Below are 21058 nucleotides of genomic sequence, written 5' to 3'. Positions count from 1 at the left end.
TCAACTCTCAAATACATTTCAATTTCTATGTGTACAAGTGATACTAAAATGGAGTAAAAAAACAGCTTATAGTATATTTTTTTGAAACTTAATCATCTTTTTATGTGTATTACTAATTTAATAGCGATATTAAAAAATATATGATTATTGAAAATAACAAAAGATACATATTACAATAACTCATTGTTAGTTAATTTTCTATTAATCTCCAGAATTCGAAGAATTAATGTGGCCTCTTGGACAACTTATCTGTCCTGTTTATTGAATTTTCAGGTTGAACTGTATCTCTACCTCTGTTGCTTAAGAAGTCTCTTATATGTTGCACTATCAAGTCTATTGCCACTGTAACCGAAAATAAAGTAAAATAAAGTATAAATCAGTAAAAATAATTTTGTAATAATGGGGAACTTGATTTCTTTATTATTTTTTTATACAGTTTAGATAAACAATATATCAAATTACATAATTCAAATTGTAATTATCTTGTATAATAATAACAATTTTAAAATTATTTGAGCGTTTAAAAAATCAGAACACAGAATAAAAGAATTAGTACCACACTGAATAATATAATTAAATGTTTCTGAATATGGCAGTATGTGAATAATGTACTAATTTAAATTAAAAATATCACATTTTAAAGAATTATGCTAATATTATATTTTATAGTCGCTGAAATTATTATATGTAAAATATTTTATCGATTTATATTACTATACTGGTGCCTAAAACATTCAATTGATTACGGAATAATAATATATAAAAAAATCTAAATTTTTGGGAACCCATACATGCATAAATGTATATATGTACATACATGTATATTTATAAAGGTTCTTATATATAAATTAATACTTAAATCTTTTTATATATATCTATATAACATAGATCAATCTTATATGTAAAATTGAATAATTATGCAATAGTGGAATTATAGTGTTTGGACGAGGTACTTTGTATAATCATGCACTATGTCCAAGTTTTAGGAACAGTGAAAAATTAATTTTTCCCATTTAAGGGTTTAATAGATGCACACATACTAGAAGCAATATTGTTTGCTGCTTAGTATAAATGTAATACAAATACAGCTGTATAAGTATATAAGAGACATATGTATTAAAAAAAAGTCTTAAGATTACTGCAAGCTTGATCCTAGATCAATGTATGGTGTATAAAAGTGTAGTGGTTATAAGTGCACATATCATGCTAAAATCATCTGCTGAACGTGTCGGATGAAGTCGAAGTACGCCTATGTTGGTGGATGTATGGATGCTGTCTGGATGAGTTTTCAGCCTTTTTCAAACGCAAAATGTCCCAGATGTGGTGCACTATAAGGTCTATTGCCACTGTAAACATACAATAACCAAACCATGTACGTTTTTATATGACCTCCACTTTGCACTAACTTAAAAGATAATTTGTCTAGCAGCCTTTACATACCAGGCAGCACCCATAAATGAATGTATATGTATATATATATGTATACATATATGCATGTGTGTGTGTATATATATACATACATACATATATGAAGAGGAAAATTTTCAGCTGCCTTATCAATCAAAATTTGCATTTGGAGTGTACACTTTAGAATCACCATTAGAATAAATATAATTATCATGATCATAGAGTTGTAATTGATTTTCATATCTAATCAAATTTTATGAAACTGAATTTTGGTTATGATATAATGTAAATTAATTTCATGAACAAGTTAATAATAACTATTACATGTTTAATACCAAACGCAGTAAGGAGTTAAAATATAAATAATTTACTTTCCTAAATTAAATTGTTGCACATGATCCTTATTACATTATAACGATATCATGATTTACCTGTATTGTCTGCACCTCTTGGTATAATAACATCAGCAAATTTTTTAGTGGGAAGACAAAACTCTTCAAATGCAGGTTTCACAAAATTCATGTATTGATTCAATACATAATCTAAATCCCTTCCTCTTTCTTTTATGTCTCTTGGTACTGTAAAAGTTGAAAGTATTCATTCATAATATTTACATATGCAACTCTAAAAGAGGAAACATGACAAATGCTTTATATTATTACCTCTTCTAGCTAATCTAGTATCTGAATCAGTATCCACAAATAGTTTCATATGAAATAAGTCTCGTATTTTAGGGAAATAAAACACTAAAATGCCTTCAAACAGAACTACATCAGCAGGATAAATTGTTGTAATTTGATCTTTCACTCTAAAATCCCACAAAAAATGATTAATTTTATTTTTATTAGTAATTTATGTCACTAAAATTGTTTTAAATGATACGTACAAACTGTTTGTTCTATAATCATAGGCTGGTATTTCACATTTTACTCCAGCTAGTATGTCTTGTAATGTTTGAAGAATCAAATCATTATCAAATGCGTCAGGGTGATCGAAATTATATTGACCTTTTTCTGCTTTAAGTTTTTCGGCTGACGATAAATCTCGATAAAAACTATCTTGTGAAATACAAACTACTTGTCGTTGCATGTGATCCATGTCTACTTGCCCTAGTTTTTCCATTATACGCTTGCACACGGTTGACTGAAAGGACGAAAAACATTGTTTTCATTAGCTCTTCGATCGGAAAATTAATCAAAGATCTTATAATTTTCAAGTACACGTTTTTTTTAGAGGTTAAGTTAGACCGAAAATATATCTTGCACAAATTATTTAAATATAATTTAGATATTTCGGAAACACAAAATGATACATTACTTACTTTTCCACTGGCAGTGCCGCCTGAAACTCCAATTAGAAAAGGTGTTTTGCTTTCTATACCATTTAATTTTCCGTTAATACCAAAAGACATCTTTCGCGAGGTAACAATATTCATCGACATATCTGCCATTGTTAAAGATCTACTTAGACCTTCGGAAACGAAATATAAAGATCTTGAAAATGACACTCAAAAAATGGTTTTACCTATAACACGAATGACTCCAGCAGATGTTAATGGAAGTTGCAGATGTAACATATAGCTTGGTGTAAATCATTAGATCCAACAAGCGCGCGCATCAGCAAGCGATATTTAAATACTATCAAAGAGGAATTTTCTCTCTGATGCTATATACATATTTGCATGACGTGGAAAGATTAAAAATAACCGAACTAAGTTTTTTATAATGTAAGTTACCTATTATAATTTAAATTTAGTATTTGACTTAATTATTTTAGTATATACATTAATATTGGATTTCTATCCTTTACAATATTTTTCATTCTCTAAATATAATTTGAAGGACTACAATTGATTTCACTAAAAATATTTCATTAAATTTGTTTTCATAGCCTTAATTATGTGTTTAAATTATTTTTTTCATTGATAAAGCAAATAAATAAAGAAGTAAGTCTTCATTTTATTCTTGTTAATAAATCATAGTTTGTACTGTTATTATAATTTCATATAAAGAATCACACTTCAATAAAAAAGACAACGGTACTTGTTACGTTTTTAAATTAGTTATAATATAATGTAGAAATCTCTAGAATATTAGAGATAACATATAACTTTATCTTAACAAGTTTTATCGTAGTATTGTAGTATCGTTTTATCAAGTAGTATCGTATATTATTAACAAACGTTTGATCGTAAAGTTCTGAAACAAAAAACAACAAGTTTTTTGACTGTCGAAATGGAGAGTTACGAAATTTCGAAGATAAGAAGAAGGCATCGATGGTGTCGTCATGTCGTGACTGATACGATACATGTCGTATTTGCACAACTGAATGTAGATATTGGGAAACTGAGAATTTCAATACGCTAACTAGTGACAGAAAATTAATCTGCTGAGAGTAAGTCGAATATCCACATGGTCACCAATGGTTAAATTTGACATGTACATACATTTGTGAAAAACGAATGTTTTTAAACTTGTTTTAATGCTTTTAAATTATTCAGTATAATAAGAATCATATAATTATTTAAGCAGTTACAAAAATTTACGTAATAGAATTTTCTCTTGGGAAAGATAAAAGTAAAATATATTGCTATATGCAAAGAAAAAATGTGATTATAGCGAGAGAGGCAGTATACATGACCTCGTGACTTCATACTCATACCACTGTAGACTGTAGACGTACAGATTGTAGATAAACGTAGGTGGGGGACAAATAATGGAACAGAATTCATCAATGAATGAAATTCATGTTAAACAGGGGGAGTTTCCTGATATAAACTCTGTACGAAGTAGATATTATGGTAGATAATTATGTAAGAAATGATTTTGTACTTCTGCTTTATTTATTAAAAAGATAAAGTAATGTGGGATAAACTTATCAAACGTTATGTTTGTGTAGCAAGTTATGAGGTAACTTTCTATGCTTAATACATGTATTTGAAGTTATAGTGAATTTTCTATTTGTCTAATATTCAATTATGGAACAAATTAATAATATTCTTCGCGATGATAATTTATATAAGGTATAATATAAATTGTTATTTGATTGATAAAATATTCAAAAATTGAGTGAGAACAAAGGAGTAAACTGTGCATATATGTATGTTTATTAGGATTATTTATTTTAAAAATATCTACTTACAGGCTGCTATACAAGCATTACATGGTTTACAAAGCAATAGTAATTATTTAAAATTAGTAACAAAAGATAATTCACAAGCAAATGCTGTTCGTAACTTGCCTGATACAAAGAAATATTTAATCCGGTAATGATCTCCTTTTTATGTTGCATTAAATAAAAAATATGTATCTTAAACATCAAAACAATTTGCTAACGTAACTTTTGCAGGTCTGGTATTACACTTGAAAAATTAGATACTTTGTCAGTTATACATATAGCAGGTACAAAAGGAAAGGGTTCCACTTGCGCATATACAGAAGCTATTTTACGTGAACATGGTTTTAAAACAGGATTCTTTAGTTCTCCACATTTAGTTAATGCAAGAGAACGTATAAGAATAAGTGGGCAACCAATAAGCAAAATACAGTTTACTCAGAACTTTTGGAAAATATATAAGAAACTGGAAGATACAAAAGAACATGAATCTGATATGCCTACATATTTTAAATTTCTGACAATTCTCATGTTTAATACATTTTTAGATGAACATGTTGATGTTGCTATAATTGAAGTTGGAATTGGAGGTTTATATGATTGTACAAATATTATAAGAAATCCTGTATGTGTAGGCATAACTAGTTTAGGATTAGATCATACTTCTTTACTGGGAAATACTGTTGAAGACATAGCTTATCAAAAATCTGGAATTTTTAAATCAGGAACTGTTGCTTTTTCTGTTCCACAATTATCTCAAGCAATGCGTATATTGGAAGAACGAGCAATTGAAAGAAATTGTAAGTTACGTGTTATTCCATCTTTTGATGAATATAAGTGGGAAAATCTTTCACCTATTTTACAAATAAAAAATAAAGTTCAGCAACAAAATGCATCTATAGCTATTCAGATGGCTACTGAATGGCTACTGACTAGGAATAAAGTTGCATCTGTATCTATGGACAAGATCGCAATAGCATTGACCTCTTGTAAATGGCCAGGTCGAATGCAAATTTTAAGAAGTAGTATTGGCGATTTTTTTTTAGATGGTGCACATACCATTGACAGTATTGAGTGCTGTATTTCATGGTTCAATGATACAAGTAGTGGAAGTAAAGGAAAAAAGGTTCTAATTTTTAATACATCTGGTACTCGAGATCCAATACAACTATTAATACCATTAAGATCTTTACATTTTTATAAAGCATACTTTGTACCAAATCTTGTAGGAATTAAAAGTTTAGACAATGAAATGAATAGCTCATCGACAGATGAGCAAAAAATAAAATGTGAAATAAATTCTAAAATATGGGGAATGAATTCAGTAGTTGCAAATAATGTTCTTGAAGTTTTAGAAGATATAAAAAAGAACTTGGTACAAAAAAATAATTGTGAAAGGTATCAAATACTTGTTACAGGATCCTTACATTTAATAGGTGCAGTTCTTGCTATTTTAGATCCGAATTTGACAATGAATACAGAATTTTAATATGTATTTTAAAAATTTGGGATTATATGATATATTTACGAAATATATAATAATGTTTTTAAAAAAGAAAAAATGTAAAGAACATTCTTTTTATATAAACAATAGAATTATGTATTTAATAACTATATTAACAACTGTATCAATCCATAATAACACAGTAATGAGATATTGCATTGTTATTCTGATGATAATCGTAAAATACTTATTGATACTTTTTCTTAACAATTCTTTTGTACTTCAGTATAAATATATTTTTCACAAAACTATAAGTAATTGTAAAGTTATTTGTACATATAACAAGTTAGTGTTACATATGTTTATGGAGTGAACGACACAGAAAATACATGATGTTAAAATAAGAACTAGAGAAAATGCTTAAAATATTTTGGTATGATAATCTAATTCTGATTCTGCTTCCGTGTCAGATAAACTTAAGGAAACGCCAGTTCTTCGTCGCAGACGATTTTCGTCAGGACTCTGAAACATATAAAAACAAGTTTTAGATGAGACGAAATATTGTATTTGATTAAGAAGCACCTATCTGACTTCTGCTAATATTTAGTACTTGGTATTATCTGAATCGTTGTTGACTAAATGATAAGATAAAATTTTAGAAGAGCTATTGCCTGAAAAGATTAGAGATCGATACCTGATCTAGAATACCAGCAGTGGGTTCAGAGGCATATCCTACTTCTTGTGCATCTTCTTCTAGATCTGCCTCGTATTCCTCTAATTCATCGGTATCAGAATCAATTTCCAAATCTACATATATACTTCCTCTGGAGACTTTACACACCATTTGAGCTAAGTCTGTGAAGGTATACGAAGATACTGTTTGCTGGTTTGCCGCTTGGTGTTTGGCTCGCAATGCACGGGCATTTTCCCTATCTGCATTAAAACGTGGCAAAACCCCAGCTTTCAATTGTACTTCAAAATAAGTTTTTCCTGTAAAAAGTATACTTCATATAATCTACTTATCTATAATATTTCTATAGAATGTAATATTTACCGTGTTGATATCCGACATCTTTAATCTCATCAAAATTAGCGAATTGAAGAGTTTTATATTTATCTATTGGTGGCCTAATATATTCGCAATAATCTGAGTTTTTAACTTCCTCCAGTTGCCGTACACAACTCACGTATGCTAATCTCGATTGTATGTCGGGTAAATTCGGAACTTTGACAGGCGTTGCGAAAGGATTCCATCGTTTCCACAATAACCACCAACCGGATAAAGAATCTCCATAATTTGTTAAATCCGTATCATCTTGTGATCCAACGTCAATGGCCAAAATATGATGCGCTCCTTGCCTCAACATTTCGTCAGCTTGAACAAAGAGATTATAAAGCCATATGCTGGAAATTGATTATGACGTATAAGTTATTACAGCTATGATATGATAAACAATACAGGTTTAAGATACCTGGCACGTTATTAACATAACACCCATCGACCAAAAGATGCCCGTCAAGAGGGTCGCAAATAGGAGGAAAGACCCCCGCAATGGTCATACTGGCTCGAATGTATCTCCATAGCAAACCTGAGTTGACTTAGCTATTCAGGATTTGACAAATGCATCTTTTATCAACGGGAGTGAGCTTTATATCATTTTCAAGATTATATTATGCTTTGAGTTACAATAAACCGTGTTCTGAGCTTATATCAATGAAAAAGACTAATATAATTTCATCTATTCATTGATACAAAGTTGCTTTTAATGTCCAGGTAATTTTATAAAATTAAAGAAGAAACTTATAAACGTTTTCATCTAAGAGCGTTTGTGCGTTCAACTCAAAGTATTTTATAGTATATATGTCAATAAATTTTATAGAGACACATAACGCAATTGTTTTGTATCATATAATAACAAAGTTAGACGCACTTTTTTAATGTAACGCTCAAATTACCTGGAAGGTTATTGACGTACCCGCCGTCGAGCAGGAGATGGCCGTCAACTGGGTCACACATGGGTGGCATATAACCAGACAAAGACATCGAAGCCCGAATGTACCGCCACAGCGATCCTAAACACGACGAATTAAGTTCTTAAATGTATGTTTGTATTTCTCTTTGAACTTCGTATATTCTTCTATAAAATACATGATTACTCCTAACGCAAGAATCGATAGCTTCAAAGCTGTTTGTTACCAGAATTCATAAAAAACATCTCAAACGAGAAATAAAGTTTGACATTTGTCAATAAACGATACATAACGGAGAGTACGTCATTACAATGATTATCTAGAAAGCTCACTCCCGCTGTTCAAGCTTATTTCTACGCAATGCTCTACAGTAATGCTTATTTGAATTTAAAAAAATAGGTCTTTGAGTTAGAAATGTATTTATAAGTTCTCTATAAATTTCACCAAAACAGCGAGAGAGTTTCCAGTTAGTTAAATCCAAATCATTTAAATTTATACCTTAAATATATATCAAAGAAAACTGGAAACTGTCAGTGTTTTAATAAATGTTATACTACTTTCGTTTGTGTACAGACCGTGTGTATGAGTGCGCATACAAGAATCAGTGATGTCTGTGGTTATTGTAAAATATGGTAACCATAAATCTTCTATGTACGTATCACCAAATGTTGTTTGAATTGTGCTATTGAAGTCTTTTCCAGAAAACATGGATGTTACTGGATATGTTAAATCCATTATTTGTCTCCACCATTGTGTCATTTTCTATCAAAAAAAGTATATGTTCATATAAACAAAAAATAATAAATTTTATGATATGATATGATATGATTAATTTTATGACATTTACTTTAGACCATTCACGAGCTTTCTGGGTTGTTGTTGTTATATTTTTTTCCATACACCATAAAGCACCCATAAACGCTCCAATACTAACTCCACCAACCATGTCTATAGGTATACCAGCTTCGATAACTGCTTTAAGCATCCCTACATGGGCTGCACCTCTAGCACCTCCACCTCCAAGTACAAGCCCAACGGAAGTTCCAGTTAACCAGCGAGCAAGCCTACTGAAGTCACTATGTATGTTTGGCTCGGACATCAGAACTTTGGAATACAGCTCATTCTGAAAATTGAATTATTAACATGCTTCATATGTAATGAGACACTCGGTACTTTTCTTTATAGCTTACAATTCTATACTGAGATCTTCTTGTAAACATCCGTTTAGGACATTGAATGTGATGATGACTAGAAACCCAAGATCTCATATTCAACCACTGCACTGTATTGGTGGGTCGTTGTCCACTTTGTTCTTTATGCAAAAGTACTAATTCTTTTTGCGTTCTCATTACTAAACGTTCGACTTCACGTTCAGTTCTGCCTATGGATGGAGGTTTATCTCCTAAACCTACAATAAGAATACAGTCGGCTTGTCGAACACATCGTTGGGTCCACAACGTGTGCGTTGGATCACATTGGTATAATGAAATTCGGTGTTGATCCTCTTGCTGCGCAAGCCATGATGTTAAACGGTATTCATTTGCAGGTTCCATTATAGTGCTACCTAACGTCTATTAATTAAACAAAGATACAGGCATTTTGTATAATTTTATTACTTGTACTGGAATTAAAGTGATTTCTTTTTTATATTAACTGCTTACTTTTCGAACCACATCAGAAGTAAGGCGTAAACATGGCCCAATTGCACATAACGAGTGATAAAGTTCATACGTAAATGCTGTTAATGGGACATCGTCGGATACCGGGACTATTGCAACAGTTGAGAAATTTACTTGAGCTGGTCTTGCATCAACTGTTGCAGCGGCCCGTCTATAAATATATTCATATGTATAAAGGAAATTCAAATTACTACAAAAAAGGAATTGTATAAATAGTAAACAAAATATTATAGATATTTACTGTGTATCACTACTGCCATTCTTTGTGTGCGCTTGTTGCCAGGTGCCAAGTATACGATGTCCAAGTAAATTTATAAGTCTTGTAACTACTATTGGATAACGAAGTTTTATAACATTAAATAGTCCTTCCGGAAGTTTCGCTAATTCGGAATCTCGTACTGCCATTACTGTTGTTGATCGTGGAGTTTGTGTAACCATTTCTACAATACCAACAAGATCGCCTTTTCCATATTCTGCAACAAGTTCTTTTTTCCCATTCATATATGTGATTACCGACCGAAGTCGACCACTTAACACAATAAATGTTGAATCTGATTCATCTCCTTGTCGATACACTGCTCTTCCACTTTCAAGAAATAGCCAATCAAGTGCAAAATCAACCTTTTGAAGAAGATAGGATAAATTATCGGTATTAAGTAACAAGTGAAATAAATGGTACAATAGTTTTACCTGTCTTACGAAGGGACTAAGTCTTCGAACAACTGAATGAGCAACATGTAACACAACAGTTGGCTGTTCTCGCATAATAGCGAAAAATGTTGGTTTACTAAGAAGTGCTATGCGACTAGAATGCTTTGCTCTAATGGTATAAAAAGAAGGTTCTCCAGTCAATACAGCTAGACCACCAACAATCTCGCCTTGATGAGCGCTAAACATATGAACTTCTTGACCTACATCTCTACCTTCTGAAACGCGTTGACTGATTATTAACGAACCAGATACAACATAAACAAGCGCAACATCCTAGGGAAAAGGAATGTAAAATTCTATGAAAATATAGACGTTTATGAATAATGTATAGCAATATTTAAAAAATGTTAACCTTATGAGATTCTTCCTTCATTAAGTATGTTCCAGCTGGTACTTCTCTGATTTGAACTTTGCCATCTTTGAGTATTGTATCATCTTCTAAGCCAAGTTCCCGAACAAATGCTTCTGTAGCCATTTGCACAAGCTGCGCTTCATCGAGTTGTTGTTGTATTGGTTCAGTAGTAGTAGACCTCTTTTTGCTTGGATGTGAATTTCCCGTGTGTATTACATCTGGTTGTGATACTTGTTGTGATGTTATAGGCGAAGAATTTGGCCAATGAGAATCACATTCTGGTACCATATCTGCTGTATTCTGACCTGATTGTGGACTTAAATTTTGATTTTTCCAATCAAGATTAGTTTTTGGCCTATTATGGAACGAATATTAATAACAATGCATTTTTTATTTCCTACAATTTTTTCGTTAAACTTACCGTCGACCTATAACTATAGGTACACTTTGATGACTACTTGTAGAAATGTCGCGATGAAACACTTCATTTCTATCATTTTCTGATGAGACAGTTGCAGTTGTATTGGATTGATTTTCTGTATTTTGGGTAGAAAATGTTTCTTTAGTTCTTGATCTAACTGGAGATCCTGAAAATGGGCTTTGTTTCTTTTTGTGTGGTCCTTGATTAACTAATTCTGCAGATAATCCAAGATATTGATGTAAAGCTGTGAAAGTGACTCTTTGAAGACGGACCATAATGACCTGGATAACTCGAACAAATGCATCAGGATGATCTTGAAAAACCTACAAGGTTTAGGAATAATAATTTTAATTTATTTTAGTCTGTAACGTGTAACTTGAATTATACCTCTTGAAATGCACTCATTGGTAACTTGACTACAATAGAATCCTCCACAGTTCTGGCTGATACTGTTTTATAGGTACTTGTATGCCCAGTAAGTACATCCGTGAAGCTAAGAAGACTAGTTACTGATTCTCCAGTTTTTACTAGCTTTAGCGATATTTGAGAACCATCAGGTCCTGTGATATAAACATTAACTAAGCCTTGCTGTACGATAAATAAATTTTCATCTGGATCTCCAATTTTAAATAAAGTGCTCCCAGCTGGTAAATTCATAATTTCTGTATGCTTGCATAATTTAAGAAATACTGGTTTCTCAAAATGACCAAATACTCTGATACTTTGTAACATATATAAAGCATCGGGTGGTACTTTCTCTCCAGGACCTAAATCTTCTTCTAAATATTCGGCAGGTGGTTCTAAAACCTATGAAAATATTAAAAAAATATATATAATAATAAATACGAAAATAGGAATTAAAATAAGAAATTTAAAATTCAAATACTTTTAGTTGTTGTGGCGCTGTCTCTTTTTTAAGTTGCAAAAGTCTTCGTGCAAATCTCATAACAGCCTTTCTTTTCTTTCCTTGTCCAGTTGCATGTACTTGTCCACTGATGGATTTCACTTTGCGCAACATTTTTCTTCCATAAAAGAGTACCTTGTCTCTTTTTCTGAATCTGGGCTTGCCTGTACCTACCCCAACAAATTCTTTCACTTCTGGGAGGAATTCTTTGTTTTTCCATTTTCGAAGAATAATTATAGATGCAGTCAATAAAATCACAAGAGTCGATATTATGAGTATAAACAGAGTTTTTGATATTTGGTATTCTGCAATTAACTGGCCAATCCATCTTGAAAATAAATAAGAACCTAGACTTTCATTACATTTATTGAATAGTTCTACCACCTATAAAAAATAATAGTAATTAATTAATAACTCATTTCATTTCATTTAATTTCATTCAATAATATTAATGATATTCAAACTGATTATTGCGGAAACACCTTTATATGAATGAATCTTATACGTCAACAAATGGATAAAAAAATTACAAAATTATGAACAAAATATAACAAATACAACCTCCATAGTGGGCATTCATTTCTTCCATCAGAATGTAGTAGAATGTTAAACAAAAACTGCGTCACAAATTCATAAGTGAAAGGCGACGGAAATGCAAGGTAGATGGATTAGAAACAATGTTCTTGCTCTGATATAAAAAATTACTTATCTACATTGAATTAATGACCTTTGATACTTCGCTCGAGTCATCCAGCGCCATTTTAGTCAATTTACAAGCTTGCAACTTATAAAGCTTGCAATTTCGCTTTTACATATTTTATATATTATGTGACATTTTATATTATTTATGTAATTACTATTATTAAATATTATAAAAGTCGAAACCGTTTTCATACGTATCATCTGTTTTATTTATATTTCATATAATTTCCGTTCTTCTAAAATCAAAATATCGAAGTTAAAACTTAGTAATTTTGTATTTTTTACGTAGTATAAATTACAAATTAATTTCAGATATAAGGAAATAATATTTTTGTGCTAAATTATGAATTGATTGATTTATTTTTGATTTATTTTTCAGAATAGAGGGAATTAAGAAAGGAAAGATATAAAACGCTTAAGAAGCTGTTATTTTGTTATTAAAGCAATATATAAACCATTTATCGTGTAAACCTATCTAAAAAAAAAACAAACGAATAAATATATGCAGTAACAATTTTATTTCCTTAATTAGTAAACCAATTTTTAACAAACGTTGTTCAACGTTATGGCATTGTTATTATTCGTTGTATCAAAGAAGAATTTGAAATATACCCGCCAATATATATTTGACCAATGGTAAAATATTTCCCCACTTAACACTTATTTATATCGGAAAAGTTCGATAGAGTGCGCTACAGCAGAATTCTGGGCGGTTTTTGATGGACAGTTGGGTCCAGCCAGTCAGTGGTTACGGGCCGACATGTTGGAGGTATTTCAGTGATCGTGCGCGGTGGGTATAACGCGTGATTTTTCATGCGTTTTTTGTGCGTGTTCGATATATAAGAAGTGCTTTTTGGATTGCGACGCTACATGTGAAGTGTCGAGTGAGACCAAACCTGCTTGTGCCTGGTTTACCCAGCCCAGCAAACATGAGCTGGGGTACAGAACTCTGGGTAAGTCTACTTGAGACTGTTTCTTCCTCCACCTATCTATCTTTATCGTTTTTTCGTTCTTTTATGATATACTCATATACGACAACACCGAATAGTATACACGTTGAAGTGCATCGGATGCTGACCCGTTGTTTTCGCCAACGCGTAACAAGGATACCCCCCAAAACCAGTTCACGGTGGCAAACCACTCACGGGAGTTTTGCCTTTGCGGTTGCTAGCCGCGGGCGACGTTCTTCTCTCCTTTGGTATATCCCCTCCTTTCTCTGCGTACCCAACCCCGGGTCTACTCATCGCTGTGCTTCTTCGCTTCCTTTCTCATGAAATCTTCGATGACTACCGGTGCGGCGGTGTATGACAGTAACTTGTCATCTTACTACGATCTACGATACGAATTCCGTTACCCTAAAACAATACGTTTGGAGATTATTTTAAAGTATGTTAGCCTTCGTATAGTACTTTACTTCTTTTAGTATTATACGTTCATCATACATTATTTATTCCTGAAATAATATTCGTGATACGCTTTTGTAAAATATACAGTTTATTGAATTTTATATTGAATGTCTAGTTACAGCCCGAACTCTGAACTTTCAGCTACCTATAAACGTGGTATACTTTTATCTGTGTATGCGCGCGCGCTTGTGTGTGTGAACTTGTAGTGATTCTAGCAAGTACACCCGTTATTCACCGAAAATTAGTCATTTAAGTAGGATTTATAGAGCAACTAATAATTGCTTCAGGAGTTTATTTCGAAAATAGTCGTTCTTTATCAGTGTGATCTTACGTGCTTACTATTTTCTCCCGTACGTTTTCACAAAAGAATTCACGCGCATCTAAGCTTGTATGCATAGGACTGAGAATCATGCCACTCAGGTTCGTCATCTTCCTTACTTTCTGTTCTCTATAAATAATTCATTCACGCATTCCAAGCCGTCGTTTTTGTTCCCCGCGATCTCTCTTGCTCGTACAGGTTCGGTGATCGATGGATTTCTTGCTGCTCGGTCTTTGCCACTGAAAAAGATTAAAATACATATTTGATAAGTGTACAATTTATACACTGTGTTACCTCGTTACTCGCGTTAGTGTTATGTTGCAGTGGAGCTGCCAATATCAAACACATCTTTGGCATTACGAATATTCTTGAGTTATAAATCGATATTCAAGATTCACGGAAATGTCAATGTACATGCGCAAAGTAACGGTTATTTTGGATATACAATAGCGTGATCTAAGTGTGCAATACAGAAGACTATGAGTATTCAATGATAACCTTGCTTTCGAGGGTATAGTGTAAGGCACGGTGTGCAATCTGTAAGATTATCGCAACTATTGTTTCGATGCGCGATATATCGAGATTAGGTTAATCTGCGAACGTTTCGATATGAAAGCAGCATAGATTGATTCTATATGTCATTATGTATTACGATTCATTGACGTTCTGCTCATATTCCCTCATGAATCATGATACAGGACGCGTTCGTGTTTAACCGCTAACGGCTGCTCGTGAGCATATGTACACGTACGACACGGGCGTGCCTCGCCATGCTCTTGACAGAGAAAGGGAGAATACAGAGAGAGCTTTGCTTTCAAAATTTCCAGCTGAAATATCATTTCTGTCTATACAAATGTCTGTTTCATCTTTTTCGACGAGTTACGAGATCTTCGTCATCTCATACGGTATATTACTAACCAATAATATCAGTGAATTGACAAGGTACAAATTGTAGGTTATGATAATACTAGTCTCGATAATATTAATAATACTAGTTCAATCGTGCAAGTGGTCTTTCGCAGTGAATGAAATCGAGTAATCGTGGAGGACATTCAAAATATCGATAAGTCGCACTCGGCCTGTAGATTTTTCAAATTTGGTTTACGCAGACAGGATACGCAACGTGATAGCTATGTTTCTTCTGTATTGTTGATTTAACGATAAAACTTTATTGTTTGAGAAATTTGTCGATCGATGAAGTTTCTCTCGCTTATACCTGCTCTGTCAAATATTTGCTCCAGTTAAAGGCGAGTCCTTGCTTTTAAAATCGATTTGAAGATGACTAATTGAGGTAATTATTTTCCAAGTTGCGTATGTATGCGTCTGTACAATGAGCGTAACATGATCGTTTCTTTGATCGTGTTCGCGTCAAAGTGCAGTAAATGCAAGTCCTTATCGGTCTTGTAGGGAAAAACAATTAACCGCGTAACGACGATTTATTGCAAGAGAAACATGACCGTAATGTTCGTATATCGTATTCGTACCGATGCATGAAACGATTTTCTAGACAATGAATTTTCAAGAAGTATTCTAGAGAACGAAACAACGCTCTTAATTTTGAACAAATTCTGATCTCTTAGATAATTTAGGTAGCGTAGTATAATTTTGCGTTAAATTATCTAGATATAATGAAATTCAGCGATCTCTAGTTACGTAGTGAATCTCATAATGTGATCTAGCACGTATGTGCTTGTTTTTATTGCTTTTACATATTTGTCAATAAATACTGCAATTCTGTGAGTTTTTATTTCGTGTCGATAAGCCGTTCGCTATACCGATCTTGTTTCTAATCACTTTCAGATCTCGTGATTTGAAAAATGGACTTGATCTTTCTCTCTCGATATCAAGTTAATTTTAAGGTATAAACGTTAAGTTACAAACGTTAAAACGACGTGTTCCACTTAGAAAAAGACGTTATTCTATGTTATTTTATGCGATTATTGTACAAAAATTTCTGAAAGAATATCAAAGTATTTTCGATACACCTTCGAGTTAATTTACGATAGTAGCGTAGCAATGGAATTCACGAACAAATCAAGGAGAACAGGAGATCTGTCTCGAATGCTTCCTGATCACCTACGCGACTTCTTTGCATTGGGATCGTGGAAAATGGAAGTAAGACGATGTAGGCGGGAAAAGCACGAAGGTTACGAGCACTCGAGTTACTTTCTCCAGCACGACGAAATCAGGAATCGTTTTCTTGTACGTGTACTACAGGGGGATACCGCTCCTCCGCACTCTGAATTACAATCTCGCGGCGGAATGACGTAAGAAAATTGCCGCTGAATTCTCATTTCACCTCGATTTTCTTCGTTAATTTCACGAGCTGTCCAAATTTTCTAGGAACAAGCGGCAGTTTTAGCTTTTTCAATCTCATTTTGTTCGGTCTCGTAGCGATATAAGAGTTTTCTTGTCGATCATCGAGTAATAAGTAACAAAAGAATGAAATCTCGCGCGATTCCACGAGCCATCGGTTTCGAAGAACGAAAGCGACTTTATCCGTGTTCTCGATTTACTTATGAGCACAACTGACTCTTTCCTCGAGCCTATCGTGGGTCTGTTTCACGAAGAAACGCGTCGTTGTTTCCTTCTCTCCGATTGTCATCCAATGACGTCGGTTTTGCAAGGTGTACCGCTCGATGAGCTGTTTCCGTTGAGTAATAGTCGAATAAAAGCAGCTCTTTTTTTTTACTCGTTTCTGTAGAACCAACAATAAGAAATAAAACAGTCGTTGACGAAGTAGTAGAACGCTGAAGTTAGATGACTATATTAATCGAAGGTCAGATAATATGATATTCTAGATTGACCAGCCAACGCCAGTTGTTTTATTTTTACATTTCCATTATTTTATTTGGTTACTTTGGATCTTCTAACTAGTGATATTCATTTCTGAAATTTTCTATTCGAAAGGCACATCTCACGACTTCGACGTTGTTCAAGTTCCCAGTTGGCAAGTTTCAGGTATCAACGAGTTTACCTCTCTCTCCATTTCTTCCGTTGGAAATCGTACAGGCAATTGGAAACGTAAATACCAGGCTCAACTTTGTATGCTAACCGATGATTTCATGGTACGACATTCTTCGCTCGTGTCTCAGACAGAGAGTAAGGTCAGGTGTGTTTCTCTGTTCGGAGTTGGAGTATCTAAAAAGGTACCAACTATCTCGGAGAGGATAGGCAGACGCTGAAGGGTGGTTACGTGTCTCGAGAATCGATATCGACCAGCGAAAAAGAACGGTCTTGCTGGGAAGGCGTTTTCAAAGGAGAACCCTGTAGGCAACGAAGGCGAAATTTTCGAGCGTTCAAGTGGTGCAAAAACTTCACAGACAATTTGTCAGCCAGCCGGCTAATTGAGCGTAAACCACTTAACAACGTGGAACGAAAAACTTGACCGATTAAATTTTACAGGTATTCTTCGTCGAATCTGTTGAAAATCGACGATCATTTTAATCTCGAGTTAAATTTTCGTGTCAAAATTGGCGCTTAAACCACTTCTTAGAAAACATATTTCTCGGATCTCGGAGATATTTGAGTTATTACGTGTGCTGGAATAATAAATCCAATTGCCATGATGCAGGCTTTTCGTTTGTTTTGCGATTACCAGAAATATACAGATGTTTGTCGTGTAAAGTTCGTACTGGCTTTCATTGAAACAGAGTTACGCTCGTCGCATTACTTTTGTTATAATTATATATGATATATACACATTAGAAATTGCCAGTTCTAGTGCTAACTATTCAGAAGATACACGCTTTCCCACCCAATCGAATCTATTTTTCTAAAAGAAGAAAGATTCGTCGCAAGGACTTGCCCTCACGTACAAGCTAGTCGTTGAAAGTTCTCAATGGATCATTCGTAAATACGAACGAGATACACACAGTGTAAGTAAGATTTATCGAAAGGAATAAATCGATTGAAATCGTCTGGTACGAAATTATAGGACGAAATAACACGACGGTGTATAATCGCTTCTCCATAGTGTAATTGATAAACGAAATCATCTTTTCTTGGTACGTAACTTGCTGTTTCACTGGATATCGTTCTTATCTGGCTTGCCCTTATCGTTTACCTGTCGCGTTGTTCTTTTCCTACGAACTACGCTCCGTTATCTCCTCCCAACAGCGAGATTCCCGACATTTTTGTTACAATCTTTTTCTCTCAGCGCGTTCCAATGAACCTCGAGCTCCCTCTAACCGAGGAATCGAGACGATTATAAGTTCACCACGACTCGGTTTGCTCGTTTAAGAGGAGCATTCTCGAGAATAGAAACAGGGGCAACGATTTACACGCGGTATGATTGTTCTTCTTCGCGGTACTTATCGATGTGTATCTACAGGGAGCGTCATAGATATGCGTCGTTGAATTGTACTAGTGTTATCGAGATGCATAACAGCAGAGAATAATACGTGTATATGGAAGTTGAACGTCGTTAGGAGAGCCGAAACGATAACGTCGGCTACGATGTGTTTTCTTATATTTAACGTTCGATATATGCTTAATAACAGGTTGATAAAAGTGTCGTAAGAGTAAAGGAAGTAAAGTTCCATTAGTATATCGAGATTTTCAGATAACAGCCTAATTTATCGCAACGATCGTTTTGTGAGTCACTAAAACGGAATTTCATCGTAAAATGTTTCAAAATTATTTGTATTGTCAGTTCTTATCGCGAATTTGCCGAGCGTTTTGATTCAGATAATTAAAATCTTGGTAGAAATACCTGGAGAACGTTTGGAAAATTATTGGCGGCGAGCAGATAAGGAGAGTCGTTCGTTAAAGTGCAAAGTCACTCGGCGAGACTGCATGGTTGCTTTATGGTGTACAATGGAATCCATGAATTCGAAATTTCAAGCGGCGTCTGAGACTTGCGGTTCCCACGTCCCATGGACACAACCGGTAGCTAGCCTCGAGCATGGACGAAGGAAGATGTTTGCATGATTACACGCTTTGTGTCTCGCCCCGTGTTCAGGAATTCTCATAATACTCGAGACTCGAGAAATCGTTCTCTGTGAGTATTTTTCTGACCGCGATTATGCGCTCTTTACTTTAATTACATTCTATTATGCTGATAGAACTTATTAACTCAATTATCCAATAGACGCGCGTCTCAGGTGAAAGTTCGAATCGTTTGCAAGAACCTTCTTCCACGCACGAGCATAATACTTTGTTCTTAACTTTTCTCCATGCCATAATTAGGGATGCCCTTCAGTTGCTTCGTTCTTCTCTACTTTCTAACTCGTTTATGTTCTTTAAACATTTTGCCACTGTTTTATTACATTCTCGCGTCGCTTCTTTCCACTCGCTACAGCCATTGGGTTCTTCGCCTCTGTCATATTTCCACTTGCTTCGCGGATATGTATATTCCAAGTATTCGAAGAATTCTTGAAATACCACCGCTCGGGATATTTCCTTTTTCTCTGGTAACAGAAGCGTTCGCTGTGACATCTCCTCTAATGCGGTCTCTCTATCAATTTAATTACGTTACGATTGTAAATTCCATCGAGGAAGTATTCGAATTTCGCCGTTTACTTTCACTCGTCGAATCTTACGATCCGATTACAATTTGTAAGAAATTTCTGCTCGTTCTAAAGATCCTAAATATACTAAGACTCGTTCGTTTTTTACGAAAGAAGACCTCTTGTTCGTTCCGGTGCATGGCGTTCCTTGCGATCGCGCATCGCTCGTTATCCGATTCACCGGTTCTCTTCCATAGAATTTCGAATTAATATCGCGAGGAGGTTCAGGTTCGGCAGAGCCAGGCTCGAACGGGTCTCGCGAAGCTCACGAGAGGACCTGGTCGACGCAAAGGTGGGGAACGGTTCGCGGTGGCGAAGAAAAATCACCGGGATTCTGGCGGGACTGCTCGCTCTCAGGGAGGCGCTCCTTCTTCTTTCCTTAAGCAGCGTGTCCCTTTTGCAGCCGGTTTTCGCCGTGACGCTGCTATATGCCGAGAGTGCATTTCTTCTTTGCGGCAGAACACGCGTGCCGAGGTCGCTCAGCGAGACGCCGACCGGGGAACTTGCACTTGAATTTTTTCATTCTCGCCCCGAAAGTTCATCGTTTCTACCTCTGTGAATACTTTCTTTTCTATTTTCCTTCTTTATCTTTTCTTTCCTATTTTCTATCCATCTTCTTGTGGATCTTCTTGCGTTTTTCCAACATCGACCTTTTTGCTTATTAAATGGGCAACCAGTCGTACGAATTAATTAACTCCTTGCCAATCATTTAATAATTAATTTCAATTATTAAACACAGATTGTTTATTTAACAGACCGTTGCTGCAACGAGTAGCCAGTGTTTACTGAAATTGCTATTCAAGGAACAGCGCAAGGGGTTGATCACGATGCGATGGAATTAAAGTGAAAAATTCAATCGTTGCGAGAAAATAAAACGAAAGGCGATAATTAAAGAACGAAGACGTAAGAAAGGAAAAAAGAAAGTCGATCGCCTGTTCGGTCGATTCCTCGCCAAATATCTCTTGGCCGAGCCACGTATTTTTGCCCGCATGTATGAATGTTTCTTCGAGAGCCGGCACGTATATTCTGCGTGTGCGTGGACCGTGAGGCAAAGAAAGTGCTCACGAACTTGCCCCACCCACGCATTGCGCCAAATCTCTATAAATATACCGTAGAGG

The 21058-nt window shown here is 34.4% G+C and overlaps 4 protein-coding genes and 1 long non-coding RNA gene across 13 annotated transcripts in view; 2 read left to right on the top strand and 3 right to left on the bottom strand.

Moving 5' to 3' along the window:
• Positions 1 to 129: 129 nt before the first annotated feature.
• Uck (Uridine-cytidine kinase) lies at positions 130 to 3080 on the bottom strand. 2 transcript variants are annotated; one of them, XM_033328940.2, is made up of 6 exons: positions 2932 to 3080; positions 2729 to 2850; positions 2294 to 2550; positions 2070 to 2215; positions 1839 to 1985; positions 130 to 342 (listed from the first exon to the last, which is right to left on the bottom strand). In XM_033328940.2, the coding sequence occupies exons 1-6, from the start codon at positions 2981 to 2983 to the stop codon at positions 224 to 226; spliced, it is 843 nt and encodes a 280-aa protein (XP_033184831.1). In that variant the 5' UTR covers positions 2984 to 3080; the 3' UTR covers positions 130 to 223. The 2 variants fall into 2 exon arrangements, with proteins under 2 accessions (XP_033184831.1, XP_033184830.1); XM_033328939.2 differs by lacking the exon at positions 130 to 342 and adding an exon at positions 390 to 1346 and having other exon boundaries at positions 2932 to 3079.
• Positions 3081 to 3816: 736 nt separating this feature from the next.
• Positions 3817 to 6317, top strand: Fpgs1 (Folylpolyglutamate synthase 1). 2 transcript variants are annotated; one of them, XM_033328929.2, is made up of 3 exons: positions 3817 to 4316; positions 4551 to 4672; positions 4756 to 6317. In XM_033328929.2, the coding sequence occupies exons 1-3, from the start codon at positions 4269 to 4271 to the stop codon at positions 6008 to 6010; spliced, it is 1425 nt and encodes a 474-aa protein (XP_033184820.1). In that variant the 5' UTR covers positions 3817 to 4268; the 3' UTR covers positions 6011 to 6317. The 2 variants fall into 2 exon arrangements, with proteins under 2 accessions (XP_033184820.1, XP_033184821.1); XM_033328930.2 differs by having other exon boundaries at positions 4290 to 4429.
• On the bottom strand, positions 6258 to 12776 carry sws (patatin like phospholipase domain containing sws). Of its 4 annotated transcripts, none has more exons than XM_033328907.2 (15): positions 12565 to 12774; positions 11986 to 12387; positions 11487 to 11906; positions 11100 to 11422; positions 10679 to 11033; positions 10306 to 10599; positions 9857 to 10236; positions 9598 to 9766; positions 9127 to 9507; positions 8784 to 9059; positions 8512 to 8698; positions 7922 to 8038; positions 7020 to 7340; positions 6660 to 6955; positions 6258 to 6487 (listed from the first exon to the last, which is right to left on the bottom strand). In XM_033328907.2, exons 1-15 carry the CDS (start codon positions 12577 to 12579, stop codon positions 6386 to 6388), a joined length of 4038 nt encoding a protein of 1345 aa, XP_033184798.1. In that variant the 5' UTR covers positions 12580 to 12774; the 3' UTR covers positions 6258 to 6385. The 4 variants fall into 4 exon arrangements, with proteins under 4 accessions (XP_033184798.1, XP_033184799.1, XP_033184800.1 ...); XM_033328908.2 differs by lacking the exon at positions 7922 to 8038 and adding an exon at positions 7438 to 7554; XM_033328909.2 differs by having other exon boundaries at positions 10679 to 10994.
• Positions 12777 to 13419: 643 nt separating this feature from the next.
• Positions 13420 to 21058, top strand: part of Cip4 (formin-binding protein 1-like Cip4) — a 32345-nt gene continuing 24706 nt past the window's right edge. For all 4 annotated transcript variants that reach the window (XM_033328923.2, XM_033328922.2, XM_033328920.2 and 1 more), the window contains exon 1: positions 13420 to 13658. In XM_033328923.2, coding sequence (XP_033184814.1) covers positions 13635 to 13658 — 24 coding nt within the window. In that variant the 5' untranslated portion in view covers positions 13420 to 13634. The remainder of the gene's footprint in view (positions 13659 to 21058) is intronic.
• On the bottom strand, positions 13653 to 20081 carry LOC117154188 (uncharacterized). Its single transcript, XR_013057931.1, has 3 exons — positions 19145 to 20081; positions 14550 to 14669; positions 13653 to 14060 (listed from the first exon to the last, which is right to left on the bottom strand). It is a non-coding gene; the product is annotated as an uncharacterized LOC117154188 (long non-coding RNA).

Source organism: Bombus vancouverensis, chromosome 3 (assembly GCF_051014615.1).
Source record: "Bombus vancouverensis nearcticus chromosome 3, iyBomVanc1_principal, whole genome shotgun sequence".
NCBI classification, from domain to species: domain Eukaryota; kingdom Metazoa; phylum Arthropoda; class Insecta; order Hymenoptera; family Apidae; genus Bombus; species Bombus vancouverensis.
Note: the sequence above shows the minus strand (reverse complement) of the source record. Positions and strands in the feature narration are given on the sequence as shown.

Coding starts and splice junctions, on each gene's coding strand:
- Uck (XM_033328939.2), bottom strand. CDS start 2,983: ATGTTACATCTGCAACTTCCATTAACATCTGCTGGAGTCATTCGTGTT. Junction 2,216..2,293: donor GATTATAGAACAAACAGTTT/GTACGTATCATT, acceptor GTGGGATTTTAG/AGTGAAAGATCAAATTACAA. Junction 1,347..1,838: donor AAGAGGTGCAGACAATACAG/GTAAATCATGAT, acceptor GTATGTTTACAG/TGGCAATAGACCTTATAGTG.
- Fpgs1 (XM_033328929.2), top strand. CDS start 4,269: ATGTGGGATAAACTTATCAAACGTTATGTTTGTGTAGCAAGTTATGAG. Junction 4,317..4,550: donor TTTGTGTAGCAAGTTATGAG/GTAACTTTCTAT, acceptor ATCTACTTACAG/GCTGCTATACAAGCATTACA. Junction 4,673..4,755: donor ACAAAGAAATATTTAATCCG/GTAATGATCTCC, acceptor TAACTTTTGCAG/GTCTGGTATTACACTTGAAA.
- sws (XM_033328907.2), bottom strand. Junction 11,034..11,099: donor CCTATAGTTATAGGTCGACG/GTAAGTTTAACG, acceptor GTTCCATAATAG/GCCAAAAACTAATCTTGATT. Junction 6,488..6,659: donor CTGCTGGTATTCTAGATCAG/GTATCGATCTCT, acceptor TATATGTTTCAG/AGTCCTGACGAAAATCGTCT.